This window comes from Symphalangus syndactylus, chromosome 15 (assembly GCF_028878055.3).
Source record: "Symphalangus syndactylus isolate Jambi chromosome 15, NHGRI_mSymSyn1-v2.1_pri, whole genome shotgun sequence".
NCBI classification, from domain to species: domain Eukaryota; kingdom Metazoa; phylum Chordata; class Mammalia; order Primates; family Hylobatidae; genus Symphalangus; species Symphalangus syndactylus.
The window spans coordinates 79,567,123-79,589,890 of NC_072437.2; the positions used below are offsets into that span (position 1 = coordinate 79,567,123).

General features: G+C 35.3%; 1 protein-coding gene across 5 annotated transcripts in view; it reads left to right on the top strand.

The window, feature by feature from the left end:
* Nucleotides 1–22,768, top strand: part of DGKH (diacylglycerol kinase eta) — a 202,477-nt gene that overhangs the window by 147,573 nt on the left and 32,136 nt on the right. For all 5 annotated transcript variants that reach the window (XM_055245347.2, XM_063619041.1, XM_063619042.1 and 2 more), the window contains exons 16-25: nucleotides 148–421; nucleotides 1,520–1,642; nucleotides 6,102–6,233; nucleotides 9,702–9,819; nucleotides 10,792–10,902; nucleotides 11,038–11,134; nucleotides 17,555–17,662; nucleotides 20,462–20,575; nucleotides 20,834–20,968; nucleotides 22,114–22,277. In XM_055245347.2, coding sequence (XP_055101322.1) covers nucleotides 148–421; nucleotides 1,520–1,642; nucleotides 6,102–6,233; nucleotides 9,702–9,819; nucleotides 10,792–10,902; nucleotides 11,038–11,134; nucleotides 17,555–17,662; nucleotides 20,462–20,575; nucleotides 20,834–20,968; nucleotides 22,114–22,277 — 1,376 coding nt within the window. The remainder of the gene's footprint in view (nucleotides 1–147; nucleotides 422–1,519; nucleotides 1,643–6,101; nucleotides 6,234–9,701; nucleotides 9,820–10,791; nucleotides 10,903–11,037; nucleotides 11,135–17,554; nucleotides 17,663–20,461; nucleotides 20,576–20,833; nucleotides 20,969–22,113; nucleotides 22,278–22,768) is intronic.

Below are 22,768 nucleotides of genomic sequence, written 5' to 3' on the forward strand. Positions count from 1 at the left end.
ACATCTACAAAATTAAAGGTGGGAATTTCAGTATCTTTCTCTGTAATGATTAAACTTTCAAAACATCTCTATAAAAATTTCTTGTGCTTTGTCTGCTGATCTTGATTCTTTTTGAATATTTTTCTCATTGCCGTATTTTCCTCTCAGTGTTCAGTCCTAAACGAGAAGCTCGAACAACTGCTGCAGGCTTTGCACACAGATTCCCAGGCTGCACCTGTTCTCCCTGGCCTCAGCCCTCTCATTGTGGAAGAAGATGCTGTGGAATCGTCCAGTGAAGAGTCCCTGGGTGAAAGCAAAGAACAGCTCGTGGATGACGTTACAAAACCTTCCTCCCAGAAAGCTGTCAAACCAAGGGAAATCATGTTGCGGGCAAATAGTTTAAAGAAAGCAGTGAGGCAAGTCATTGAGGAAGCTGGAAAAGGTACACATTAACAAATTTAGCTTTGGAAGAAGTTGGCAGCATTTCTACTGCAAGCATAATGGAGTTTTCATAGTGGTCAGATTGGACACACTTTTTAAAAATAAAATGTTTAAGGCAAGATAGAAGATAAAGTCATTATAAGAAAACTTGTACATAGTCTTATATATTGTTATAGTAGTAGTAAGAATCAGCATATTAGTGAGGAATAAAATAAAATATCAGAAATAAGTTAAATGGAAACAGTCCTATCTAAAATACAAAACTAGTTTAAATGACATTTAAAAAATTTTAGATATCATTTACTTAATTGGAATCTGTTGAATTCTTAAAGAAAATCAAACCTATAAACTACTTTGAAAATATAGAAAAAAAATTTTTTTGAGACAGGGTCTCACTCTGTTGCCCAAGCTGGAGTACAGTGGCATGATCTCAACTCACTGCAACGTCTACCTCCCAGGCTCAAGCTATCCTCCTTCCTCAGCCTCCCGAGTAGCTGGGACCACAGATGTGCACCACCATACCCAGCTAATTTTTTGTAGTTTTGGTGGAGATGGGATTTCACCATGTTGCCCAGGCTGATCTCAAACTCCTGGGCTCAAGTGATTCGCCCACCTCAGCCTCCCGAAGTGCTGGGATTACAGGTGTGAACCACTGCACCCTGCCAGAAAATATTTTCTTAACATTAATTTCCCAAATGTTTATGTTGCTTTATTAAGAGCTTATAAAAGCTCTGCCTTATTTTAATTAATGTGTATATTAATACTTCTCAGAATTTTAGCTGTAGTCTAAATGTTAATTTTAGTATGAATAATTAATGTTCAGAAACCCCTATATAGGTTGTAACTTGTAATTGTATTTCATTCTCTAAAATTCTTATACTTTACTTTTTTATTCTGATAAAAATATAATTTTAGCAACTTTAGTTTTTAATCTTTAGTTCTTCAGACATCAGCCCCAAGTTCATTGCTAAATAGTGTTTATTTGTGAATCTGGAATTTCTTTTGGCATATGTTTCAATTTGCCTTTCCTGAGCATATCTTAATATTAATGGGCTTTATTTTTACTTATCCAAACTATTTATCTTCTTACTACCCGAAGTTATGGATGACCCGACAGTTCACCCCTGTGAACCAGCTAATCAGTCCTCTGATTATGACAGCACAGAAACAGATGAATCTAAGGAGGAAGCTAAAGACGATGGTGCCAAAGAATCATTAACTGGTGAGGAAACTGGGAAAAAATTATTTTGGAATTAAATAAAATGTCATTTTGCTTTTAGTTTTCAAAAGGCTGATCAGTTTGAAAAAACTATTTGTATTTTTATTTTTGAAAAGGCTTTTTGGAAGTTAAAGCTTAGATAAATATTCATGAATAATAAAACAATAAAGATAACACCTAGACTATTGTCCAGTACTCTCACATCCCTCTCTTATCATGTAATCTAGGATTATAACAATAAACTAAGGATTATAGGACTAAGAATGATTAAATATGTTGGTTTTCCTGAGGAAAGAGGAAAGAAACACCTAAATCATCTGATTTGAACCTATTATAGCTCACAGATTTCTTTGAGAATTACAAGAAAGCTGCAGCTCTCCTAACGCTCCAAACGCACAAAATTTGGCATTTAAGTGATGCAGCAGTCCCTTAAGTTCCATCGATTAACCTTCTGGGTTTATAGTCCTTATTAAGCTTCAAAATCATAGGACTTTAAAGCAAGCTTTAAAATCACAGGACTTCTAATTACAGCCCTTGCTTTGTCAAAATTATTTTGGTAAGGAAATGAATATGTAATTGCCTGAAGAATGTTAAATATCTTTCTACCTTTTAGATTTTAATTGAAAATGAATTTATACTTTTAATATTGTATATTGCCTAAGGGAAAAGTTTCTAACTTACTGGAGTAAAACAAAGCAGAAATTAAACTATTAATGAAGATGAGACAATATGAAAATAAATACATGGACCTTATGAAAAGCCAGCACAATGATATCAGAATTGTTTGCAGTCATTGGGGACTACTAGAAGTGGGAGGGTAGGAATGGTAGAAAAGCTAACTATTGGGTCCTATGCTCTGTACCTGGGTGATGATATCAGTCATACCCCAAACCTCTGCATCACTCAATATACTCAGATAATAAACCTGCACATGTCCCCCTGAATCTAAAATAAAAGTTGAAATTATAAAAAAGAAATTGTCTTCATACAATGAAAAAAAATCAAATTTTTGGAGAGCTGACCATATCAGATTAACATTTTCTGCTTGAGCTATGGCATGATGAAGACCTTTCATTCCCCATGTTTATGGCCGATTTTCCATGGGACTAGTAGTAATGAGTACATTTTAAATTTTACATGTTTGAAACATTTCTTGTTAGCTATGAAAAAAATTAGATGGTAGCTTCATTAATATGTTGTTGCTAAATTTATTCTAGCTTTCATATGAAGCTAAATGAGTAAAATGTAAACTTAATAAGTAAAAGAAAGGGTAATTGATAAAGTTACTTTAAATTTAAAAACCTGTTTTTATCTTATTTTCAAAAAATTTTTAAAAATGTTTGCAATCATTAAATTTTTGCTTTTATTTTCGCTACATATAAACTTGGGCACATTTCTTAACCTCTCTTTGGTTTTCTCATCTCTAATATGAGGATAATAATCTACCTACTTCATTGGGTTGTTGCGAAGGTTGAAAAGTTACTATACGTAAAGTGCCTAGAATAGTGTCTGGTAGATAGTGCTGCCTGAGTGTTCACTGTCATCTTTATTGTTATTTTTATTGTTACTACTGCTGCTGCTGCTGCCACTAATTACATTAACTGTGAGAGAATATTTCATTGTACTTGAGACTTTTAAAAACTTTGAAATCAGACCTCATGGACCTCACATTTTCAGCATACAACCCAATGCAGGCATGTTCTAGGACTCTTGAAGCAGATGGCCATGAGCCTTAGGACCACTCACTTTCAATACATCCCACTCTTATGGTCAGCTCTAATTGTTAGAAAGTCATTCTTTATATTGAGCTTTCTATTTTCTCCCCTAAATTTCTACCCATGATTACAGTAATCATTAGGTTTTATGAATGATAGTTTGACAGTAACAACTACTGGCCTTTATGTAGTGTTTATGGTTAGTTTAAGGAGCAATTTCATATACATTTCACTATATCAAAGAGGACTCTGCCTCTGGAGCTATTTCTCCTCTTCCTCCTCTTCTTCCTTCCTTCCTCCTCCTCCTCCTCCTTCTTTTTCCTCTTCCTTTTCCTCTTCTTCTTCTTTTCCTTCTTCTTCTTCTTCTTCTTCTTCTTCTTCTTCTTCTTCTTCTTCTTCTTCTTCTTCTTCTTCTTCTTCTTCTTCTTCTTTCTTCTTCTTCGTCTTCGTCTTCGTCTTCTTCCTCTTCTTCTTCTTCTTCTTCTTCCTTCTTCCTTCTTCTTCTTCTTCCTTCTTCCTTCTTCTGTCTTTCTTCTTGTTCTTCATGTGGCAGCCCTTAAATGATACCAAAAACAGCTTTGGTGGCATCAGACCTTCTCTCACCTTAGATCTTCTTTTCCAGATGATCTGCCCTAAAGTTTCTCTACCAGTTTTTAAATTGATGATTTTAAACCTTTTGTTTTCCTGGTTGCACCCATTTGGTCAATGTTTATCTTAAAATGTGGTGCACCATTTTAAACAAAATTCTTCAGATATTTTCTGTGGTGTATTAGCACATTGGTACCCATACACTACTCATTAAGGAGATTTTTGATGTTACAAAGACTACCCAAGACTTCTCTTTTTTAAAACCCAATTATAGTAGTTTACACTCATCCCAATGAACTTTTATCTTTTTTATTTAGATCTATTATTTCATCCTGTGAAGCTCTTTTGAAGCTAGATTCTATCATCTTAAGTTTATTTCATCTGTGAATTTGATAAGCAGGCCTTAGATGTTTTCATCTATTAGAAAGTGTTGATTAAAGCAGAGGTGACAATGGCTTCCTTACTATACACTGATAATTCCTCCTAAGATGATGGCTGTTAGGAAGATTGGTTTGTCAAAGCTTATTTAATGGTTTTCCAGCCGGCTATCATCCCACCTTACCAGACTCTTAAACTTGACACTTCCACTGTGGCCTGTAAAGGAAACTAAAAAATACAAATATAGTGCTGTAAATGTTGATATTGAAATAGACAGAGATTTAGAAGTCTTCAATGGTACAGTATTTGGTCTTTATTTTGGCTAGTAATCTAACTTGTTGGAAATCAGTGCCAATAGTGGAAGCAGAAGTATATGAAATACTACTTTTTGAGGCACATTTATTGTATCATCATGTAATAATTGATATGTCTGAGATGTGAGAAATACAGTATATTAATATGATTGATGAGATGATTTTTTTAAGAAGAACCAGAAAACATTAATTTAGTTACTTGTAACGGAACATCAGTCTTAGTCATTAGTACACTCTCTGCTTTTTGTCAGAGTTGAACATCAAAAAGTTGTTTTTATGAGAAATTAGCCCAGGAGTCCTATCTATTTAAAAAAGGGGTGGCTGTTCTGTTACTTTAGTGTAATGGGTCTGTTTTTGAATGAGACAATAGAGTGTAAAATTAATATAGTTAGCTTGTAATTAGTTTTAGGGAGAGTGAAGATAATTAAGTTTTAGAGTATTTTAAAATTGAGTTTGAGAATTACTGTTTCTTAAAAATACCTACCAGTAACTCCTAAATTGGTTAAAGGTACCATTTGCTCTGCATTAACTTGCCTCAGTTTAGAGTTAAATCTTTCTTTTTGTTGTTTACTTTGAGAGTAATTATGTTTTAGAATAATTTTTTAAATGTATTGAGCTGTTACAAGAATATGATAGGACTGTTTGGGCAAATCATCATTTTGAATAAATAATTGAGAAGTACAAGAAAAATATGTTCATTTCACTTGAAGATAGATGCTATTTTTCTTCCATTTATTTGTTTATGTATGAGACAGAGTCTTACTCTGTCACCCAGGCTAGAATACAGTGATGTGATCATAGCTCACTGCAACCTCAAACTCCTGGGCTCATGTCATTCTCCAGCCTCAGCCTCCCAAGTAGCAGGGACTACAGGTGCATGCCACCGTGCCTGGCTAACATTTTTATAGAGGGTCTCGCTATGTTGCCCAGTCTGGTCTTCAATTCCTGACCTCAAGTGATCCTCCTGCCTCAGCCTCCCAAAGCTCTGGGATTACAGGCATGAGCCACCACACCTGGCCTCCTCCATTTATTGAAGACAATGTTAAATCATGTTTCACGTGTTTGCTCTGGGAATTACATTAATTAAATTTGATCATTCGCTTGATATTTATGAGTCAAGGATTACATGGGTAGTGTGCATTATAACACATATGTTTCATTTTCAAAAATAATCGGACTTCAAAAGTTTCATTTATCTTTGTGCATTGATCATATTCAAATTATGAGTATTAGTGACCTTTAATTATGGTAGACATCTATTTTCTACTGATAGTCGTCGACTTGAGATGAGGAATCAAGACTTCTGATTCCCTCCATGTAAGTCTCAAGAAAATGTAAACAATATGCATAATATTTTCATTTCTACTGATTGATTTAAACATTATTTTATGTTTTAAATTTATAGGAACGTGCTTATTTTTATAGCTTTATCATTATCTCTTTTTAATCTGGACTTTTTGCCAACAGTTAAAACTGCACCTTGGTCTCCAGATGCCCGGACAAGTTATGGCCATTCCCAAACTGATTCTGTCCCTGGTCCAGCTGTGGCAGCAAGCAAAGAAAACCTCCCTGTGCTCAATACCAGAATAATCTGCCCAGGTAGTACAGATTCTGAAACATCGTGTATTTTTCAGTATTTCTGTGAAAAGGTATAAGTATTTCCATTACTGTGGAAATGTGTTCTTAAAGATAAATGTTCTTTTAGTAGAATGTTCTTGTTATACTTTCAGTCAGAATCCAGGCCCTTAGATTCTTCCCTGTATAACAGTTGCCTAGAAAGTATTAAAACACATGTTTTGGCCAGGCACAGTGGCTCACGCCTGTAATCGCAGCACTTTGGGAGGCCAAGATGGGCAGATCACAAGGTCAGGAGTTCGAGACAAGCCTGGCCAACACGGTGAAACCCTGTCTCTACTAAAAATACAAAAAAATAGCCAGGTGTAGTGGCACACCCCTGTAATCTTAGCTACTCAGGAGGCTGAGGCCCGAGAATTGCTTGAACTCAGGAGGTGAAGGGTGCAGTAAGCTGAGGTCGTGCCACTGCACTCCAGCCTGGGAGACAGAGTGAGACTCCATCTCAGAAAACAAACAAACAAACAAACAAACAAACAAACACATGTTTCTGGGCCCTGCCCTGAGGAATTATGATTTGGTAGTTCTGGAGTGGAGTCCAGGAATCTGCATTTACTAAGTTCCCAACGTAAGTCTGAACTTATTATGTTTTACTACTTCTTAAGCTTTCCTTTTGGTGTTTTTTAGTCAGCATTCTGCTGAATCCTTTTGATTTTAAGCCATAAGTCTCTCTGTAGTCATTTTTAGACAACATTGGTATAAATTATTCATAATTTTGGATTAGGCAATGATTTCTTAGATATGACAAGCACAAGCCACAAAAGACAAATAAATTGGACTTTACCAAAATTAATAGTTTTGTGATTCAAAGGACACTATTGAGAAAGTGAAATGACAATTTAAGAACTTACAAATAATATATCTGATAAAGGACTAGTATCCAGAACATATAAAGAACTCTTAAAATTCAACAATGAAAAGGTAAATATCTCACTTTTAAAATGAGAAAGGAATCTAAATAGACATTTTCCCAAAGAAAATACACAAATAGCCAATAAATACATGAAAGGATGCTCAACATCATTAGTCACCAGGAGAATGCAAATTAAAACCATAATGAGGTGCCCCTTTATGCCACTAGGATGACTGTGATCAAAATAGACAGATGATAACAAATATTGGCAAAGATGTGAAGAAATTACAACTTTCATGCATTGGTGGTAGGAATGTAAAATGGTGCAGCCGTTTTAAGAATAGTTTCACAGTTCCCCAAAAAGTTAAACAGAGTTTACATGTGACCCAGCAATTTTACTACTAGGTATACACCCAAGAGAACTGAAAATACATGTCTACACAAAAACTTGTGCATGACTATTTATAGCAGCATTCACAATAGCCCCAAAGTGGAAGCAACCCAAACATCCATCAGTTGAATGGATAAACAAAAGTGATATATTCATACAATGGAATATTATCTATCCATTAAAAAGAATGAATCACTGATACATGCTATATAGAAACACTATGGAAAATGAACATAAAAGCCAAATGTAATATGACTGCATTTGTATGAAATGTGCAGAATAGTCATAACCCATAGAGACAGAAAGTAGACAGTGGTTCCCAAGGAACTGGAGGTGAGGTGATCAATGGAATGGAAAATGACAGCTAGTGGGTACACCGTTACTTTGCAGGGTAACGAAAAGGTTTTAGAATTAATAGTGATGGTTGCACAACTTTGTGTATATATTACAAACAACCGAATTATCTAAAAACTGTAAAAGGGTTAATTTTATAATATATCAGTTGTATCAGAATAGAAATATTAAAAGAAAAAAAGAAAGATCAATCTGGAACAAACTGGTTCTGGAAAGGCCTTCAGGTTTAGATGCTGTGTTCCTATTCCAACTGGGAACCCTGGGATAACCCCTCTGGAATAAAGCTGAAAGGAATATGGCTAACCCTAAAACATCTTAGAAAATATTAACACTTGGCTGGGCATGGTGGCTCACAGCTGTAATCCCAGCATTTTGGGAGGCTGAGGCAGGCGGATCACCTGAGGTCAGGAGTTTGAGACCCGGCTAACATGGTGAAACCCCGTATCTACTAAAAATACAAAAATTAGCCAGGCATGCTGGCTCACCCCTTTAATCCCAGCTACTTGGAAGACTGAGGCAGGAGAATCCCTTGAACCCGGGAGGCGGAGGTTGCAGTGATCTGAGATCATGCTACTATACTCCAGCCTGGGCAAAAGAATGAGACTCTATCTCAACAAAAAGAAAAAAAAAAAGAAAGAAAGAAAATATTAACACTTCCCTCTAGGGCAGCTGGAGTGTGGCTCTCACCTCTCCAAACTGTTCTTTACGCTTACTAAATTTATTCTTCATTCATTTGCTTGTTTAGACATAAAGGAAATGGGCATAAAGAAGTATGCCACAGTATATTCAAAACTATGACATTAAATGAAAGAACAAAATTCATTGTATTTGTTAATTGCCTAAACATTAAAATAATGAATAATAATAATTCCCTAAGAAGAGCATAGTGCTGAGGAAAGGAATGTTTGCTAAAGAAAGGAATTGCTGGCCATGGTGGCACATGCCTGTAGTCCCAGCTACTTGGGAGACTGAGGTGGGAGGATCACTTGAACCCCGGGAGATCGAGGCTGCAGTGAGCTGTGATCACACCATTGCACTCCAGCCTAGGTGACAGAGTGAGACGCATCTCTAAAAAAAAATAAAATAAAAAGAAAGAACTTGTTTTTCTAATTTCCTCGTGTTTCCCTCGTTCTTGTAGGTTCCTATTAGTTTGTCTCCTCTCCAGACTTTAGTGCTTCTAGCTTTCATATTGGGTTGAGTAGATCATAAAATTCATTAGCTTTGAATACTGTAACAGTTAGAAAACTAGTGGAAAGCATGTTGAAATAAATTTGAAGTAAGAGGGTTCATTTTTTATATTTAATACTATATTCTTCTAAAATTCACAGATACCTACATTTAATACTTTACTACTTATTCTTAAAACTAACACTGAGTTTTCACCTTAATACATCTCTTAATATTTTAAATTAAGTATCATTATCTATGATTTGAGAATATGGAAGTGATAACTCCATGAGATTTTGGGTAATTCTGCCTTTATTGTAGATTCCTTACAGACTTAATACCATCTTTGCTATAACAAAGGAAGTAAAATGTATTTGTTATAGAATTATTTGTTATAGAATTATTGGGATGGTAAATGAGAAAGTGTCACAAAGCCGCTCCTATTTAGGTCCTCCTCCTTAATTCTTGATGATAACATATAGATCCTTGGAAGTGTCAAAAGCCTTGTACTCACAAATGTCATTGTTCTTAATTTTCATTAATAAGAAGAGTAGGCACTGAAAACCTCACTTTTAAAAAGTAAGATATTTGATGTTAGGCATGGATGGACTGGTTCTTTCTCTGTTTTTTCTTAACATGCGATCCCATATGTGTTTGTTTTTCTGTCCAGGTTTAAGAGCAGGACTGGCTGCCTCAATTGCTGGGAGTTCGATTATCAACAAAATGTTACTGGCAAACATTGATCCTTTTGGTGCCACGCCGTTTATTGACCCAGATCCAGATTCCGTGTAAGAAAATGCTTTTGCAAATATTTTGTTTGGGTTTTTCTTGTTTTTTTCAACATGAACTGTAACATTTTAAATGAATTACAATAAATATGGTCCCATGTAAACAAAAGATGATCAGAAAATTACAAAAGTTGATAATGCCAAGCACATTGTGTCCTTTAAAATTCAGTGGTCTCCATAATCTGTCCCTGAGGTAGGTCCTTTTCCAGCCTGTTCTTTCTGAGAGCAACCCTCTGGCAAAGGAAGGCACCAATAAATAGAACTGATGCTATTCCCTTTACCTCCTTTCTTCTCAGTCTTGCCAGATCTGTCATCTTTCCACGTCAGCTTCTAGGTTTACTTATTTTGGGAATCTTTTGGCCCACACTGATCTCTTCCCTTCTTAAGACTCCTACAATTTTTTGGCAGTTCAAGATGTACTTTCTTTTACTTCCTTTTTAAATTTTGCTTTTGTTATATCATTTCTGTAATGACATTCCTCAAGGACAGTACCATATTTTAAATGTTCCAAAACACCTGGAAGAATGGATAGGATCTAGTACTTTTTTGCTCAATAAATATTTGTCCATTGTTAAGTGTAGAAGTGGAGGAGACTTTCCAATGATAAAAAAGAGAGAGAGAGAATTGATACCTGACTGTAAGGCCTTCCCATAATCACCTGCATTTTCCTGTGTAGTGAGGAACTTATGTAGAAATAGAACTAAGATTTTGTTATAGTTAGAGAAAATCACACCATAACTATGTCTGTTTTGCCTTGCTCACCATCCCTTTATGTCACATGTACCAGAAATTGTACACATTGTCCTGTGTTTGTACACATGGCATAGGAATAGGAAGTGATTAGTGCTAAGTTTTACAATCTTCTATAAGAAATGGAAGCTTAAATGGTTTTAAGTACTATCTTGTGTACAAATTGTAATTGTTGTAATGAATCTGAAATTGACTTTGATGTACTTTTCTCTATGATCATAGAGATGGATATTCAGAAAAATGTGTCATGAACAATTACTTTGGGATTGGATTAGATGCAAAAATTTCATTAGAATTTAATAATAAAAGAGAGGAGCACCCTGAAAAATGCAGGTAATTTTAGTAAAAGTAATAATGCTATTACATAAAGGCAATTTTTTCTTCATTTATTATCTCTTTTGCTTGCTCCGCCCTTAAGGAGTAAATAAATAAAATTTCCTGAAATTGCCTGCCAATATTTATTTTCAGGAGCCGAACTAAAAACTTGATGTGGTATGGAGTCCTTGGAACCCGGGAGTTATTACAGAGATCGTACAAGAATTTAGAACAAAGGGTTCAACTTGAGGTAAGTTCATCTTAAAGATATTTCATATTATCTTACTTAAAAAAATATCATTTTGGAGCTAATTTGACCTAAATGCGTTTTGATTAGCGATTAAATAAATATTGAAGGGGAAAAATGAATGTGATTATCAACTTTGTACTAAAGGAAGTATATACGCAGGATATGAATGACACACTTAATTATCATCATCATTAGCTCCTGAAATTGGGGCTACTCTGGAGTTGTGGTGCCCCATGTAAAAGTGGAGCCAAGGGAGCGTATTTATAGGAGAGGGTTTTTAATAGATTTTCTCACTTAAGCTTCCAAATTCTGACCCAATTCTGTAATAACGAAAGTTTTGCAAATCCCTGAAAATAACATTTGAAGTAAATAGAATCTTTTAATTTAAATATACATTTATTTTTTGCTCCAATTATTTCTAACGACAAGTAAGTAAAATTAAAAGAGATTTTGAGCATTTAAATGTTTTACTGTTTTTTACTAATTTAAGTAGGAAATTAAGGACAGAAAAAGTTTTTTTATTTCTTCCAACAACAGAAACAACAAGGCTGAGGATATAGCTGTGAAAAGACTATTAATTTTTGTGAATTTTATTTTATTTTACCTTTGATCCAGGACTCGCTGTTTATGCTGATGGGCATGTCTTTCCTATCTTGTATCTTTTTATAACTACATATTTTTAATTAAAGCATATCATACATACAGAAAATTATAAAATCTTAAGTCTACAGCTCAACAAAATAAACAGAGCATTATTATTTGGGGTATTATCCAAACACTGGAATGTGGACTAAAGAGATGTCTAGCTCATTCTTTAACAACTGTATTTCCTTGTAAAGATGAGCCCATTATACTTTTCACTCCGAACATACAACTGTATGATCAGCTGGTTTGATTTATTATTGCTCATAAAATTAAGATAGACTTACTGGATAAAAAGGTACAAAATCAGGAAGGTTCACATTTTGTAAATGCTATCCTTGACACCCCATGCCCGGGTCAGCTTAGGTGCTCTCCTAATCATGTAATCATTCCTTTTCTTCTTCATATACCCCGGTTGGCCACACTCTTTTTATTTATTTATTTATTTATTTTTTTCGAGATGGAGTCTCGCTCTGTCAACCATGTTGCAGTGTAGTGGTGCGATCTTGGCTCACTGCAACCTCCGCCTCCTGAGTTCAGACGATTCTCCTGCCTCACTCTTCCAAGTAGCTGGAACTATAGGTGCGCGACACCATGCCCAGCTAATTTTTGTATTTTCAGTGTAGATGGGGTTTCACCATGTTGGCCAGGATGGTGTCCATCTCTTGACCTCATAGTCGGCCTGCCTCGGCCTTCCAAAGTGCTGGGATTACTGGTGTGTGCCACCGCGCCCAGTTTGGCCACACCCAAGGACACATAGGAAGTTGTTTTTGTCTTTGTTATCCCCAGTGTTTAGCTCAGTGCTGGTCCTGTTTTGAGGGGGAAATGGATGGGTAAGTGATCACTTTAGCATAATTTATTAAGTGCTGTGATCAAGCATAGCCAGCTGTCTTTAAGGGTTGAAAAACTAGCTGGATCTGAATGGCTAGATGGTCTTAGTTCCTGGAAGAGCCTCAGCTCTTCAGAAATAGGATTAGTAACCTCTTCTACTGGTGTTCCAAATTTTGAACAAGATATCTTATTTACACAGCTGCTTTGTACTCTCCTTTTAAAAAGGTTCTTAGTCTTTTTTGAGTTGTAGACACCTTTGGCATTCTGGTGAAAATAAAGACCCCTTCTCAGAATATTGTTTTCTCTAATGCATTATATGAAATACGGACTTACAAAAGAAGACTTACCAATAAGATTAAAATAAATTAACAACATATTTTTATGTTGCTAAAGAATAATATTTGTGTATCATCATTACCGTATCAAATAAAAATCTAATGGCATGTCTAATAAATACCATAACTTCAACGTAATGATGAACTTATATACCAGATATCTGAAACATCTATAATGTAATATAAAAAAGTCTCATTTCTATTGATGATGAAATCACAGGTGTTACTAATGCCTTTTTTTCCCCTACATTTATAATTGAGAGCAATGCTAAACTTCAGAGTATAGTGAACATAAGATACAGATTTTTACCATGAAGTTAACAAATCACCTGAATCTATCCATGGACTCCTGGTTTCTGAACCTTAAGTTAAGAACACTTGATATAGATGTATAGGTTAAATGATAAAAAAGGAAAATAAAATGAGTAAAACAAGATAAATGAAAACATGTTAATATACATAAAAATAAAGTAGAAAAAGTAGAGCGTTCTTTGCCATCATTAACAAAAAATAACAATAATAAAGTAAACCAAAAAGATACATTCTACTTCTAAGGACGATGGAAGGCCTGTTGTCTAAAAATTCATTTATCTGATGATGGTTCACTCGGGATAAAGGTGGAAAAGTGAGTCCCACACCTTGGGAGGCTCTTTCCAGAGAGATGCCTTCACCAGTGGCCCTCCTTTTTGCTTTTTACTCTTACCTTTTTCCTCAGATAAGTTTTCCCTCCCCTGTTATGTTGTTGGTATGGAATGAGGCTGACTTCATGTCCTAACTTTAAATTTGTGCAGAACAAAGACTTTGACCTTGGTTTCCCTATATACGAAATTGATAAAATAATGATTTTGTGCAAATCATAAATAAATGACCCTAAGGTACTGTAAATCACAGTGTAAATAGAAAAGAACTGTACAAATACAAACTTTGTTTCCCAAGCCACATTATCAGTGATTCTGATATATACTCAACTTTCAGAAACTTGCAGTGAGATTTAGAATCCTTTTTACAATGATGGGAATTCCAGAAATGTAAAATAACATCACAGTACCATATTTTGCTACTTTTAGAGTAGAAACACCTTTCACATGTAAATGGAAGAATTGTATTAAAATTTCACACATTTTTTGTAAGAAGGATGACTTTTTTGCCCATAATATACCTAATTTACATGGGTTAAGCAGCCTGTTCTATTTATTAACTGAAATAATAATTAGATATTGTTTCAAGTCCTGTAAGTACTAAGATACATGAAAAAAACAAATAACTTTAAAAAACAGTCTTCTTCTATAGGCTCTAATGAAATATGTGATTGAGAACAAATAGTTGTTTAATTCACACTTTTAGTTATTTCAAATCTTCCCATAATCTGTATCGTTTTTTAAAAAAATTAATTTAGTTTATTATATTAATAGTAATTTCTGTATTTGTTTAATTCATTTCAGTAATAACTAGTTGTAACTACTTTTTAAATCATTTTGAATGAAGTTTACTGTGTGCCTTCTACATACCGCCTTTAATTCTTAACAACTCATGAGGTAGGTATTATTATTCAGTTCTGAAGAGTAAAGGCATTGCTTAAGTTCAAACAGCTGATAATTGGAAGCGCCAACATTTCAAATCCAGTGTTTTTTCTATAAGATAATTTGTAATTATAACTGAAGAAGGAAATTTACTGACTTCCCACATGTGTGTCTAGGTGCTTTTCTTTACCTTATCTCATTGGCCTCACTGTGTGCTAAGAATTGTTAGCCCATTTTACAGATGAGCAAAGTGAAGCTCTGAAAGCTTCAGGGACTTACCTAAATACTAAGTGACAGAATTCAATCCAGCTCCACTATCTTCCTCCCATATCAGATTGTCTGGTGAAAGGAGCAGAGAAAACAGACACTAATGAGAAAAATATATATAGCTGCAGTTTTGTAGCATTTTGCAACATCATGAACCACAAATAGAAACATGGGATGGCTAGGGAGCCAGCTCTGGTGGTATGCACCTATAATCCCAGCTACTTGGAAGCCTGAGGCAGGAGGATCGCTTGAGCCCAGGAGTTCAAGACTGCAGTAAGCTGTGGTGGCACCACTACATTCTATCCTGGGCGACACAGCAAGACCATATCTCTCAAAAAGAATAAATAAAGGATATATGGGGCTACTGGAAATATTTTTTAAAAATTTAACACTCCTGAAGTTTTTCCTGGATATGAGAAACTTTTAAATCATGTGAATTTGTTAATTTGTTGAATCTGTATTCCTCGTATCTTTCCTATGAGACTCTATGAAATGGACATTAAGCATTTAGATTTAGGTGTGTTGCTTAATATATATGTATGTTCACTTCAGCACCGCCATGGGACTTCTCTCTGAAAATCTTCATCGTCTTCCATACCATGTTTGCAAATAAAGTGCATCCATTTGGAAAATCTTTTAAAAATATTTCTTTTATATTTACAGAGATAGTATTTTTCCCCATTTCCTTTGTTAGTCATATGATTTAAAGCAGCTTTTTCTAAAGCACATAAAGAATCTGTTTAATGTATTGGGTTGAGAAAAAGTTTATTATTCTGTTAAGTATTTCATATTTATTCATTGAACAAATATACATTGAGCACCAATTATGTGCCAGACACACCCCCAGGTGCATGGACCTTTGAATGTGAAAAGCTAAACCTGCTAATGGTTAACACTGTGTTTTCATGAAAAAGAAAAAAAGGAATTGTGAAACATGCCCGTGAAGGTAAATCAGCCAATCCTGGCCTTCATCCGTTACACCATTCCAATCAGCCAATAACCCTGAGGTCTTCCCAAGAACTGACTTTGGCTGAATTAGCAAACACAAGCTTCTGTGTGATTCTGATGGTGAACATTTTTTGCAGTACTTGGGGATGAGATTAACTTCCTATGCATCCTCATTAAACTCTTATTCTTCCCCGTTCTCAGATTCACAGAGCAGAGAAGTCCCTAACGGGTTCGTCTTGGACCAGCTGTAACAATTTCCAAGTGTTTGCTGGTCTCTGCCCTGGATTTTCACCAGTTTAGGGAGCTAACTTGGAGAATCAGAACCTCACTACTGAATAGACATTAAAGAAAATATCGGTACTCTTGACATTGAGACCTTATCCTTCCATCTTCGCTAAACTCAAACCATCCTAGACCAGTAGGACTTAATACTCTTTTTAATGAGATTGCCCATTACAGAAACTCTTTCCCTCACCTTGGTTTCTACCCTAGAACAAATTATTCTCTCATAGTCTCAGAAATACAGTTTATTTCTTTCTGTTGGAAATCATTTTTATTGGGCATTAAAATGTAATTTTTAAGAAGCTATGTTAATTATTTTTAATATAAGAATTATTTAATGAAAATATAGTATCCATTTTAGGTGTGACATCTGCAAGCTCTTCTCTTTTAAAATGAAGGCTTAAACATTTCCATTGGATTTAAATGTTCACTTAGAAAAATATTAGGTGATTTGGTTTAAATGTTAATTAAAATAATAAGTATGATCATAAAATGTATGTAACATAATTACGATCATTTTTCTTGAGTAATTTTTAAAAAATTAGTTTCATAACTGATTGTTTCCTTAATAGCCAACTAGGCTTTATTTAAGAGTTAATAGAATAAACAGCATTAATTGAAATTAATTAAGAAACAACATTTACGAGAGAATGCAATAGTTCTGCTTCTACTCAGTAAGAATTTATTCACATCCCTTCACCAGCCATATCCTTTTTTTCCATTTACATGGTAATTTACTTTTCATTTAAGTGCTTAATGAGAAAGTAAGGACTGCAAGGAGCTTTCTGAGATGCATATATTTTTGCTTGACTTTGGTTCTGACTACTTGAAGTACTCAGCTTTGAGTTTCACCAGTCCCCAGGTGGTTGTAGAGCCCCAGCAATGTACCAGGGACTCTGAGAGGGGTTGAGTGAGATGGTTAGGATCCACTTGCTCTTACCCAGCCTGCTTTCAAAAAGATGCTTAAAATAAGTACATAGAGGACCACAATGCAGGTAAAAGTACATAAGAGGCCTGAAAATGACTCGAGAAAAGGACTCCCTGGTTTTGGGGGAAAGAGGTAAAACATTTTTTAAAAAATCAGTTTTTTGTAATAACTTCTGCTATAGTTATTGATACTTCAATTTTTTTTTTTTTTTTTTTTTTTGAGACGGAGTCTCGCTCTGTCGCCCAGGCTGGAGTGCAGTGGCGCGATCTTGGCTCACTGCAAGCTCCGCCTCCCGGGTTCACACCATTCTCCTGCCTTAGCCTCACCGAGTAGCTGGGACTACAGGCGCCCGCCACCACGCCCGGCTAATTTTTTTGTATTTTTTTTAGTAGAGACAGGGTTTCACCATGGTCTTGATCTCCTGACCTCGTGATCCGCCCGCCTCGGCCTCCCAAAGTGCTGGGATTACAGGCGTGAGCCACCACGCCCGGCCGCTTCAAATTTTTTTTAATTAAAAAAATAAGATGAATGATTTGGTAACATGTAGAGAGCAGACATTACCAACACATTCTGCTCCATTGTCCTTCATCTTTAGTGTTTTAGTACCTTCCAAACTAGTGGTTCTGCTCTTTTTATCTAATCTCTATTTTTTTTTTTTACCTTACAGTGCGATGGGCAGTATATTCCTCTTCCCAGCTTGCAAGGCATAGCCGTGTTGAACATTCCCAGCTATGCTGGAGGCACTAACTTTTGGGGTGGAACTAAAGAGGATGATGTAAGTAATGGGAGTAAATAGTTTGTTTCCTCAAAAATAACTATATCACTGGAATAATTTGCTTTTTTAAATGTGCTATTGAATAGTAATTTAATTTCATGTTAAATATTTTGCATTGGGAAAGTGAGGCATGGAGTAGATTTATTTAAGGTTTTAGGGAGGCTGAGGCAGGAGAATGGCGTGAACCTGCGAGGTGGAGCTTGCAGTGAGCCGAGATAGCGCCACTGCACTCCAGCCTGGGCGACAGAGCGAGACTCTGTCTCAAAAAAAAAAAAAAAAAAAGATTTTATTGTGACAGTCTCTTGTGGATGTACTCTAACTTTTCTCATGTTGAAGATACAGATATCCGTATCTTGGGATGTATGTCACAATTTTCTGGATGAACATTAAATAATGGACCTGCTTTTGGAAAGTAGATTTATGAGATAAGGAAGGGAAGATTTTACTTTTTAATTTTATACCTGCATCTATTTTCTATCGCTGCTATAACAAGTTAACACAAATTTAGCCACCTCAAACACATTTATCATCTTACAGTTGTATATGATGGGAGACTGGCACAGTCTTACTGGGCTAAAATCGAGGTGTCATCTGGGCTGTTGCCTTCCAGAGGCTCTAAGGGAGACTCTATTTCCCTGTCTTTGGAGTGTCTAGAGGCTGCCCACATTCCTGTCCATCTTCAAAGCCAGCAAAGGCAGGTTGAATCCTTCTCACATGGCATCTCTGTGATCTCTGCTGCTCCCTCTTCCACTTTTAATGACCACTGTGGTTACATTGGGCCCACCTAGATCACCCAGGATCATCCCCATCTCAAGGCCCTTTATTTAATCACATCTGCAAAGTTCCTTTTGCTATGTAAGATAACAGATTCACGGGTTTGGGGGATTAGGACATGGACATTTTAGGGGGCAGAGAGGGGGCATTATTCTGCCTACCACAATACCTTTTGGTACTTTTAATTTTCTTTCTTTCTTGCTTGCTTGCTTGCTTGCTTGCTTGCTTGCTTGCTTGCTTGCTTGCTTCTTTTCTTTCTTTCTTTTTTGAGACAGAGCCTTACTCTGTCGCTCAGACTGGAGTACAATGGCGCAATCTCGGCTCACTGCAACCTCTGCCTTCCAGGTTCAAGCAGTTCCCCTGCCTCAGCCTCCTGGGTAGCGGGACTACAGGTGCACACCACCACGCCTGGCTAATTTTTGCATTTTTAGTAGAGACGGGTTTCACCGTGTTGGCCAGGGTGGTCTCGAACTCCTGACCTCAGGTGATCCACCCACCTCGGCCTCCCAAAGTGCTAGGATTACAGGGGTGAGCCACTGCATCCAGCCTCAGTACTTTTAATTTTCTAAACTTGTGTATGTATATATTTTTTATTTTCAGAAATATCAAGAGGGCTCATTTGGGCAGTTGGGTTTAGGGCTATTTTTGTTTTTCTTTTCATACTTTTCTATGTTAAAAAAAGAAGAAAACACAACCTTACAAATATAATTGTTGTGAAAAGAATGAAAGAGAGGGCATAATTATTAAAGTGTATATATATATATATATCAGTAAAAATGAGAAGTGTTATCACAGTCTTTATTTGAAGAGTCACATCCGTTGATTTGAGTTTATGATACAATGATATAATGGTTCCTACTGATCTGTTTTTCTCAAAGATCTTAAATGGACAGGTAGGGATTAAAGTATAAGATCAGTTGGAAAGTATTTGTAATTTTCATGACATAAATATATTCCAGCCCTATTCGAGTATAAATACATCTTTTGTCTGCTTGTCACTATTAAGTATTTTGAAGGGGAGAAATCAGTGAGATTAAGATAAATAAAGCCAAGATTCCTTGAACACCTGCTAGGTAGTCCGACAATGTTCTAAGAGCTTCACATTCATTATTTAATACCCACATTGCTTATTTGATTTTTACCACAGAAGAATCTAAGACAAAGTTTCCAGTTAGTAACAGCAGAGACAGGGTTTAAATTCAGGCAGTATAACAAAATTATAAGAAATCATCAATGTTAGCAACTTTGTGTCCTGATATTTTCAGTGAAAGTTTTAATTAGCATACTACTTTATACTGAAAATTGTTTCAGATGCATATTATTTATGATATAGTAAGAGAGTAAAAATGATAAGGTAGTACAGCCTACATATAAAATTTTAGAGTAAATTAATTTTGTGAAAATGCATCTAATGTAAAGACAAAATAAGTCTGCATAATTTTTATCCTCTGAGGTTTCTATTTGCATACTCTCAAGTTCCCTCAAAAGTTTTGTATTAAAATATAAAGCACACATGTATATTGCTTGTAAAACCTTGAAAGATTTCCCTTAGAACATATCAAGTAAACTGGATCATAATTTGCATCTTCATTAGCTTTAACCTTATGAAACTATGTCACCTTTCTATGACACTATATCACCTTTCTAGTTTTTTCTAGATTTCCAAAACTTACATGTATCATCTTATTAACACGTTTGAATTATGTATGAACATGTATTTAACATGTTTTATTCCAAGATGAATTATTTAGAATTCATCTGGTCCAAAGAGTAGTTTAATGAGTGGTATGAGTAGTATATCCATGTATGTTTGAAAACCCTTTTTAAAGTTATGTTTATTTGAAGTCATCTTCAGAGATTGTTTTTCTTTGATTATTATTTCCTAATATTTACTTAAATATATTATTAAATATATTAAATTATTAAATATATTAAATACATGTAGATATATATTGCAGTTTACTTTGCTTGATGTGCTCTTCACCTAAACATTCAGTAGAAGTGTAATGTAGTTTTTCCTTTCAGATATTTGCTGCACCATCCTTTGATGACAAGATCCTGGAAGTTGTAGCAATATTTGATAGCATGCAAATGGCAGTTTCAAGGGTCATTAAACTGCAGCATCATCGAATAGCCCAGGTTGGTTTCTCTCGACAAACCTGACTGCACTTCTTGGGCTAAGGAGGGTTGAGGGAATCTATTCTAAATGACTCCTACACTGGATATTCGTCTATAATATTCCGACTTTGTTGTCATATCAGTTTTTACCATGTCATTTATAAGTGATAAAGCATAATATTCTGTTCTGTAGAATAGTCTAATACTCAAGCCTTCATAAAGATTGAGTGTCATTTTCTCCAGATGATTTGTACTCTAAAATAATTTGTTTTATTTCAGTGCCGTACAGTGAAAATCACTATATTTGGTGACGAAGGAGTCCCAGTGCAAGTGGATGGTGAAGCGTGGGTTCAGCCTCCAGGGATTATCAAAATTGTGCACAAAAACAGAGCACAAATGCTAACAAGGGACAGAGTATGTAACAAAAACATTCTTCTAGAATATTGTCAGGTTTTTAAAGAATCTGAAATTGTTATGAAAAAATAGAAAATGAAAACATTTAAATTGTCTCTTAAATCTGACTTTTAGGTCATGATGGTTTGAAATATGAACAAATATTTATTTATTTATTTCAATAGGAGTTTATTTTTTAGAGCCATTTTAGATTTACAGAAAAATTGGGCAGAAAGTAAAGAGAATTTGAATTATGTTCCTATATACTTCCTCCTCCCCCTTCTTCCCTACACATGTAAATTCCCCTGTTAACATCTTGCATTAGTGTGGCACATTTGTTACAACTGTTGGGTCAATACTGATTGATTATTATTAATTAAAGTCCATAGTGTGTCCATTACTCTTTGAGTTGTACATCTGTGGGTTTGGACAAAGATATAATCGCTTGTATCCACCATTGCAGTATCATACAAAATTATTTCACTACCCTAAAAATTCCTTGTGGTCTACTTATTCATCCCTCCCTCCCTCACGCTTACTCCTGGCAATCATTGATTTTTTTTTTTTTTACTGTCTCTATTATTTTTCCTTTCACAGAATGTGTTTTTAATTAAGGTCTATCTTTATCAAAGAAGACTGCTAATATTTGCCCATCTAGTATATATAAAATAGTAAAGATTAAAGAATAAATTGAAGCAATAGTAAAGATTGAAGCATGAAATATTTTTGTTTTTGTTTTTTTGTTTTTGTTTTGAAACAGTCCTGCTTCATTGCACATGCTGGACTACAGTGCTGCGATCATAGCTCACTGCAACCTTAAACTCCTGGGCTCAAGCAATCCTCCTACCTCAGCCCAGCTAATTTAAAAAAAAAAATCTTTTTTGTAGAGATGAGGTCTCACTATGTTGCCTAGACTGGCCTCAAGTGATTGTCCCACCTTGACCTAAATCTCTTTTTTAACTTTTAAATGATGTATTCATGATCATTGACTGCACTACTTTTCATGTGTTGCAGTACATTGGAAAACTTTGAAATGTCTTTTTTATACTTGTGATTTATTTGAGGAGTCATTAGAGAAAAAGCAATTGTAGTTTTATTAAAGTACACATTTACATGGACCTCTGAGTTCTAAACTAACAATACATTACAATATTGATTTTAAATAGGCCTTTGAGAGCACTCTGAAATCTTGGGAAGATAAGCAGAAGTGCGATTCTGGTAAACCAGTTCTCCGAACCCATTTGTACATCCATCATGCCATTGACTTGGCAACAGAAGAGGTGTCGCAGATGCAGCTGTGCTCCCAGGCTGCAGAGGAGCTCATTACTAGGTAGGGGGCTCTGCTGGCTTTTCAGGCTGCGGGAACTGTGGTCTCAGCCAATTTTTGTTTTTTTAATCTTAATACGTTGTTTCAGTAGTGGTATCAAAAAGAGATGCAGTTACTCTTCTTCACACAGCACTCTTTCCATTATTGTTTATTTCTCCATTTTATATACATCTTTACACCATACTACCCACTTATATGTTGCCTTCTAATTGCTAATTAAATGTTTATGGAATGGAGAGGGAAGTCTAAACATCAATCCTGTTCCAGAGGAGAGTCAGGAGCAAAAAGAATAAAAAGACTTCAAAAAGTAGTTTCTGACAAGTATTAGAGAGATTTTGAGACCACACAAGCATTAATTTCAATAGACAAAAAGAAAGGAGATAAAAAACAAGCCTATGAGTGTTAAACAAATAAAAATCACTATGACCAGGGAAAACTTCAGAGGGGAGGAGGGACCATGGGCCAGTGTCTTACCTCTTCACCTGAGTCTTATC